This window comes from Somniosus microcephalus, unplaced genomic scaffold, assembly GCF_052327205.1.
Source record: "Somniosus microcephalus isolate GS21.2 unplaced genomic scaffold, FLI_Smic_1.0 unresolved_chr1, whole genome shotgun sequence".
Classification (NCBI taxonomy): domain Eukaryota; kingdom Metazoa; phylum Chordata; class Chondrichthyes; order Squaliformes; family Somniosidae; genus Somniosus; species Somniosus microcephalus.
The window spans coordinates 119,925,033-119,932,619 of NW_028225179.1; the positions used below are offsets into that span (position 1 = coordinate 119,925,033).

The 7,587-nt window shown below is 63.5% G+C and overlaps 1 protein-coding gene across 1 annotated transcript in view; it reads left to right on the top strand.

The window, feature by feature from the left end:
- Positions 1 to 7,587, top strand: part of LOC147095743 (protein CutA homolog) — a 55,249-nt gene that overhangs the window by 20,051 nt on the left and 27,611 nt on the right. Inside the window, exon 2 of the mRNA XM_085973707.1 lies at positions 1,280 to 1,344. Coding sequence (XP_085829833.1) covers positions 1,280 to 1,344 — 65 coding nt within the window. The remainder of the gene's footprint in view (positions 1 to 1,279; positions 1,345 to 7,587) is intronic.

Consider the following 7,587-nt stretch of genomic DNA (forward strand, 5'->3'; position numbering starts at 1 on the left):
TCAACCTTGCCAGAAAAACCTGATATCCCAAAGAGGCGTTGTCCAGACAGAATCAGGAAGCCTCCTCAAAGACTGAACTTATAATTGCTTAACTTCAACCAATGTATCTAGCAACCGTAATTGTAATTAGTTATTATTTAGTTGTTAAATGAATGTTATGTACTGTTTATCTAAAAGGGGAGGAATTGTTGTGTATGTACCTTTAAGAGAATAACTGGTCTCAGGCTGCAGTACCGGCAGTGACCACCCCTGTATAAAAGGCCCTAGCAGGCTTCTGTAGTTTCAGTTTCCAGGTTGTCTCCATTCAGTAAAGACTTGTTATAATCAACTCCTGCAGTCCGTGTCTCAATTATACACGGACATAATAGTTACCTCATCAAAAAGCTCAATCAAGTTTGTTAAACACAATGGCCCAGAAATTCGGGTCGGGGACTTCCCGCGGATGTAAGCCCCCGACCTGCACTTATGTTGCGCGCCGGCCGTTGAGCTGTGGCCCCGCGTGGGATTCCGATCCTGGGCCTCTCCCCTCCATTTCTCTCTCCCTCCTCCCTCCGTCTCTCTCTCCCTCTCACACTCCCTCTCCCTCTCTTTCTCTCTCTCCCCCTCCCTCTCGCTCCCCCTCCCACTCTCTCCCTTCCTCTCCTCCCCCTATCCCTTCATCTCCTCCCTCCCTCTCTCTCCCTTCCTCTCCCCCTCCCTCTCTCTCCCTTCCTCTCCTCCCTCCCTCTCCTCCCTCCCTCTCCTCCCTCCCTCTCACACTATCTCTCGCTCTCATTATCTCTCACACTATCTCACACTCTCTCACTAATCCAATTCCAATTCCAATTAAAATGCTTTATTGGCATGAAAGTTTACAGAGAACCATATTGCCAAAGCTTACATAGCAAAAAGGTACAGTTTTCCAACATTCTGTAGGTGTCAATCGATTTGACATTTGTTGGGTACATACAATATTACTTTTAAACAATATTAATTTTAAACAGTCTTTGTACTTCATTTGGTACGTTCAATATTAATTTTAAACAGTCTTAATTTTAAACAGTCCTCAGGTTGTGACATGTTGTTACATATTTGGCCCCAAGGTATGGTCTGTCTCCTTCTCCTAGGACTAATCTCAATTTTGACAGATCATCCAATTCCTTGAAATCTGGGGTTGTTTGGCTTAGCTTGTTGAATAATATGTTTCTTGATGTGTTGAATTTTTCGCATTTTAGGAGGAAATGCATTTCTGTTTCAACCTCGCCAGCCAGACATTGATCGCATATTCTATTCTCTCTAGGCTGCCAGGATTTCTTGTATCTGCCTTTTTCAATTTCCAGTTGGTGGTCGCTTAGTCTGTACCTGGTGAGGGTCTGTCTCTGTTTTGTGTCTCTGATGGTCGTGAGGTAGTCTGCCAGTTTATATTCTCTTTTTAGGGCCCGGTAACATTCTAATCTGCTTTGGCTTTCGGTTATTTTGTTCCAATGTTCCAGGTAGGTTTCTTTGCATTTTTTAATGATTTGGTTCACTCGGATTGGTGTTTGGGCGGCTGTGTTGGTCTGGGGCTGGTCAGGGTCCGGCTGAGTACTTAGTTTCCGTAGCAGCTGACTCAGGGGACTCTTTTCTGGGTTTAGCTCTTGGGTCTGAAAGGCTTTGAAATGAAGGGTGTCTGGGGAGCTAGATTTGAGGTGATTTAGGAAGTTTAGTGCTCGTTTTTGGATGTTTATTATCAGTGGGTATCTGCCTAGTTCGGCTCTGCATGCATTTGTTGGCGTTTTCCTTTGGGTGCGAAGGATGCTTCGGCAGAATTCTGCATGTAGGGCTTCTATTGTATGTTTTTCCCATTTAGTGTAGCTTTGGTGATTTAGCGGGCCCCATACTTCACTACCGTACAGTGCAATGGGCAGGATTATGCTGTCAAATATTTTGAGCCAGATTTTGATTGGGATTTGGATGTTGTAGAATTTTCTTTTTATTGCATATAGGGCTCTTCGGGCTTTTTCTTTTAGTGCATTCACTGCTATGCTGAAGCTCCCTGATGCTGTAATAGTTAGACCAAGGTAGGTGTAGCTCATAGTGTGTCCTATAGTGGTATCACTGAGGGTAAACTGGTATTTGTTTTCCTGACATCTGGGCCTTTTTTGAAAAATCATGATGTTGGTTTTCTTTAGATTTACTGTTAGAGCCCAATTTTGGCAGTATTTGTCGAGTAGGTCTAGTTGTTGCTGTAATCCCTGTTCTCTCTATCTCTCTATCTCTCTCCTCTCTCTGACACTCTCTAATACACTCTCTCCCAACCCTCTCACTCCCTCTCTCTTCCCACCCTCTCTTTCTCTCACCCTCTCTCTCCTCTCTATGACTCCCTCTCTCTCCCCCTCCCCAACTCTCTCTCCCCTCCGCTCCTCTCTCTCCCTCGCCTCTCTCCCTTCCACTCTTGCCCACTCCCACCCTCAATCTCGCTCCCTCCCTCCACATCTCTTTCTACTCTCTCTCCCTCCCTCTCTCCCCCTCAATCCCTGCCCCCGCCCTCTCTCTCCCTGCACCCTCCATCTCTATCTACCCCCTCCCTCACTTTCTCTCTCTCCCCTTCCCCCCTCTCTCTATCCCACTACCCTCTCCCTCTCCCCCGTGTCCCGCTCCCGCCCTTCACTCCCCCTCCCTCTCTCTCCCCCTCCCTCTCTCTCTCCTCCCCCTCTCCCCCCTCTCCTCCTCCCCTCTCCCCCCTCCCTTCCTCCCCTCCCTCTCCCCCCTCCCTTCCCTCCCCTCACTCCCTCCTCCCGCTCTTCTCCGCCACTTCTCTCCCCCCTGCTTCCCCCTCCTCTCCCCCGCTTCCCTCTCCCCCCTTCCCCTCTCCCCCTTCCCTTCTCCCTTCCCTCTCCCCCTCTCCCCCTTCCCCTCTCCCCAGCTTCCCTCTCCCCCTCCCCCCTTCCCTCTCCCCCCCGCTTCCCTCTCCCCCTCCCCTCTCCCCTCTCCCCCTCCCCTCTCCCCCCTTCCCTCTCCCCCCGCTTCCCTCTCCCCCCTCCCCTCTCCCCCCCTTCCTCTCCCCCCTCACCTCTCCCACCTCACACCCCACTCCCCATCTCTCCCGCCCCCCTCGCCCCCACTCTCCCCTCTCCCCCTCCCCTCCCCTCTCCACCCCCCTTCCCTCTCCGCCCTCCCCCCCTCGCACCCCACTCCCCTCTCCGCAGCTCTCCCTCTCCCCTCTCCCCCTCCCTCCTCCCCTCTCCCCTCCATGCCCTCTGCTCCCCTTCCCCCCCTCCCCCCTCCACTCTCCCGCCTTCCCCCTCCACTCCCCTCTGCGCCCCTCCCCTTTCCACCACTTCCCCCCTCCCCCTCCTCTCCCCCCTCTCCCCTCCCCCCTCTCTCTCCCCGCTCCTCTCTCCCCGCTCTATCCCCCTCCCCTCTCCCCCTCCCCTCCCCTCTCACCCCCCCCTCCCCTCTCCCTCCCCCTCCCGTCTCCCCCTCCCCTCCCCTCTCACCCCCTCCCCTCCCCTCTCCCTCCCCCTCCCCTGTCTCCCCCTCCCCTCCCCTCTCTACCTCCTTCCCTCCCTCTCCCCTCCCTCCCCTCCCCTCTCACCCCCTCCCCTCCCCTTCCCTCTCCCTCCCCCCTTCCCTCCCTCCCCCTCCCCTCCCTCCCCTCTCTACCCCTCCCCTCCCCTCTCCCTCCCCCCTACCCTCCCTCCCCCTCCCCTCTCTACCCCTCCCCTCCCCTCTCCTTCCCTCTCCCTCCCCCTACCCTCCCTCCCCCTCCCCTCCCTCCCCTCTCTACCCCCCTCCCCTCCCTCTCCCCTCCGTCCCCTCCCCTCTCCCCCCTCCGTCCCCTCCCCTCTCCCCCCTCCTTCCCCTCCCCTCTCTCCCTCCCGTCCTCCCCTCCCCTCCCCCCTCCCCCCTCCCCCCTCCCATCCCCTCCCCTCTCCCCCTCCCGTCCCCTCCCCTCTCCCCCTCCCATCCCCTCCCCTCTCCCGTCCCCTCCCCCCTCCCCTCTCCCCCTTCCCTTCCCTCCGTCCCCTCTCCCCCCTCCCCTTTCCCCCCGTCCCCTCCCCTCTACCCTCCTCCGTCCCTCCCCTCTCCCCCCCTCCCCTCTCCCCCCTCTCCCCTCTCCCCCTTTCTCCCCTCTCCTCCCCTCTCTCCCCTCCTCCCCTCCCCCTCTCTCCCGCCTCCCCTCCACCCCCTCCCCCTCCCCTCCCCTCTCTCCACCTCCCCTATTCCCCTCTCCCCCCTCTCCTCCCCCTCACCCCTCTCATTCCCCCTTTACTCCCCCCTCCCCATTCCTCCCCCCTCTACTCCCCTCCCCACCCTCCCCCCTCTCTCCCCCTCCCCTTCCCTCTCTCCCCCTCCCCTTCCCTACCCCTCTCTCCCCCTCCCCTTCCCCTCCCCTCTCTCCCCCTCACCCCTGTCCCCCTCCCCCCCCTCATCTCTCTCCCCCTCCCCTCTCTCCCCCCTCCCGTCACCCCTCTCCCCTCCCGTCACCCCTCTCCCCTCCCCTCCCCCTCCTCCCCCCTCTCCACCCCCCTCTCCTCCCCCCTCTACTCCCCTCCTCCACCTCCACCCTCCCCACTCACCTCTCCCCCTCCACTCCCCTCCCCCACCTCCACCCTCCCCACTCATCTCTCCCCCTCCTTCCCCCTCTCCTCCCTCCCCTCTCCTCCTCCTTCCCCCTCTCCTCCCTCATCCCTCCCCTCTCTCCCCTCTCCTCCCAACTCTCCCCTGCCCCCTCTCCCCGCTCTCTCCACTCTCCCCCTCCCCTCCCCACCTCTCTCCACCCCCTCCCCGCTCCCCCCACTTCCCCCTCCCCTCTCTCCCTCTCCTTCTCTCCCCTCTTCCCCCCCACCCCCTCTCGCCCCTCCCCGCTCTCCTCCTCTCCCCTCACCCCCTCTCCTCCCCCCTCAACCCTCCCCCTCTCCTCCCCGCCTCCCTCACGCCTCCGCCCCCTCCTCCCCCTCACCTCTACTCCACTCCCCCCTCTACTTCCCCCCTCACCCCCTTTCCTCCCACCTCTAATCCCCTCCCCTCTCTACTCCCCCCGCTACTCCCCTCACCCCCCACCCCCTCATCCCTCTCCTCCCCCCCTCCCCCTCCTTCCCCCTCTCCTCCCTCACCCCTCTCCCTCCCTCCTCCCCTCCTTCCCCCTCCTTCTCCTCCTCACCCTCCTTCTCCCTCTCCTCCTTCACCCTCCTTCCCCCTCTCCTCCCTCACCCCTCCCCCATCTCCCCCACCCCTCCCCTCTCATCCCTCACCCCTCTCCTCCCTCCCTCTCCTTCCCCCTCTCTTCCCTCACCCTCCTTCTCCCTCTCCTCCTTCACCCTCCTTCCCCCTCTCCTCCCTCCCCCCCACCCCCTCCCCCTCATCCCTCACCCCTCTCCTCCCCCTCCCCTCTCATCCCTCACCCCTCTCCTCCCCCCTCCCGCAGCTCCTCCCCCTCCCCCTCTCCTCCCCCCTCCCCCTCTCCTCCTCCCCCAACCCTCTCCTCCCCCACCCCTCTCCTCCCCCCTCCCCCCTCCCCTCCCCCCTCCCGCAGCTCCTTCCCCCTCCCCCTCTCCTCCCCCCTCCCCCTCTCCTCCCCCTCTCCTCCCCCTCCCACCCCTCCCCTCCCTCTCACCCCTCCCCTCTCCTCGCACCCCACTCCCCCTTCCTCTTCCCCCTCCTCTTCCCCCTCTCCTCTCCCCGCACCCCTCTCCCCCCTCCTCTTCCCCCTCTCCTCCCTTCCCCCTCCCGCAGCTCCTTCCCTCTCCCCCTCTCCTCCCCCCTCCCCCTCTCCTCCCCCCTCCCCCTCTCCATCCCCCCCGCAGCTCCTTCCCCCCTCCCCCTCTCCTCCCCCCCGCAGCTCCTTCCCCCTTCCCCCCTCCCCCTCTCCTCCCCCTCCCCCTCTCCTCCCCCTCATCCCCCTCTCCTCCCCCTCTCCTCCCCCCTCATCCCCCTCTCCTCCCCCTCCCCCTCCCCCTCTCCTCCCCCCTCCCCCTCTATCCCCCTCTCCTCCCCCCTCCCCTCCCTCTCACCCCTCCCCCTCTCCTCCCCCCTCATCCCCCTCTCCTCCCCCTCCCCTCCCCCTCCCCTCCCTCTCCCCCCTCCCCCCACCCCTCTCCCTCCCCCCACCGCCCTCTCACCCCTCCCCTCCCTCTCACCCCTCCCCCTCCCCCCACCCCTCCCCCCTTCCCTCTCACCCTGCCGCTCCCCCCCTTCCCTCTCACCCTGCCCCCTCTCACCCCTCCCCCTACTCTCCCTCCTCCCCCCCTCTCCCGCCTCACCTCTGCCCTCCTCCCCTCTCTCCACCTCACCCGTCCCCCCCTTTCCCCCTCCCCCCTCCCCTCCCCTCTCTCCACCTCACCCGTCCCCCCCTTTCCCCCTCCCCTCTCTCCCCCTCACCCGTCCCCCCTTTCCCCCTCCCCTCTCTCCCCCCTCCCCTCTCTCCACCTCACCCGTCCCCCCCTTTCCCCCTCCCCTCTCTCCCCCCTCCCCCTTTCCCCCTCCCCTCTCTCCCCCCTCACCCGTCCCCTCTCTCCCCCCTCACCCGTCCCCCTTTCCCCTCCCCCCTCTCTCCCCCCTCCCCTCTCTCCACCTCACCCGTCCCCCCCTTTCCCCCTCCCCCCTTCCCCTCTCTCCCCCCTCCCCCCCTTTCCCCCTCCCCTCTCTCCCCCCTCCCCACCTTTCCCCCTCCCTCTCTCCCCCCTCCCCTCTCTCCACCTCACCCGTCCCCCCTTTCCCCCTCCCCTCTCTCCCCCCTCCTCCCCTTTCCCCCTCCCCTCTCTCCCCCCTCCCCACCTTTCCCCCTCCCCTCTCTCCCCCCTCCCCTCTCTCCCCCCTCCCCTCTCTCCACCTCACCCGTCCCCCCTTTCCCCCTCCCCTCTCTCCCCACACCCCACCTCACCCGTCCCCCCTTTCCCCCTCCCCTCTCTCCCCCCTCCCCCCCCTTTCCCCCTCCCCTCTCTCCCCCTCACCCGTCCCCCTTTCCCCCTCCCCCTCCCCCGTCCCCCTTTCCCCTCACCCGTCCCCCTCCCCCTTTCCCCCTCACCCGTCCCCCTTTCCCCCTCACCCGTCCCCCTTTCCCCCTCACCCGTCCCCCTTTCCCCCCTCCCCCTCACCCGTCCCCCTTTCCCCCTCCCCCCCTCTCTCCCCCCTCCCCTCTCTCCACCTCACCCGTCCCCCCCTTTCCCCCTCCCCTCTCCCCCCCTTTCCCCCTCCCTCTCTCCCCCCTCCCCCCCTTTCCCCCTCCCCCTCTCCCCCCTCACCCGTACCCTCTCTCCCCCCTCACCTGTCCCCTTTCCCCCTCTCTCCCCCCTCCCCTCTCTCCACCTCACCCGTCCCCCCCTTTCCCCCTCACCCGTCCCCCCCTTTCCCCCTCCCCCTCCCCTCTCTCCCCCATCCCCCCCCTTTCCCCCTGCCCCCTCCCCTCTCTCCCCCTCACCCGTCCCCCCTTTCCCCCTCCCCTCTCTCCCCCCTCCCCTCTCTCCCCCCTCCCCTCTCTCCACCTCACCCGTCCCCCCCTTTCCCCCTCCCCTCCCCTCTCCCCCCCTCCCGTCCCCTCTCCCCCCTCTTCTCCCCCCTCCCGTCCCCTCTCCCCCCTCTTCTCCCCCCCTCATCCCCCCTCTACTCCCCCCTCCCCTCTACTCC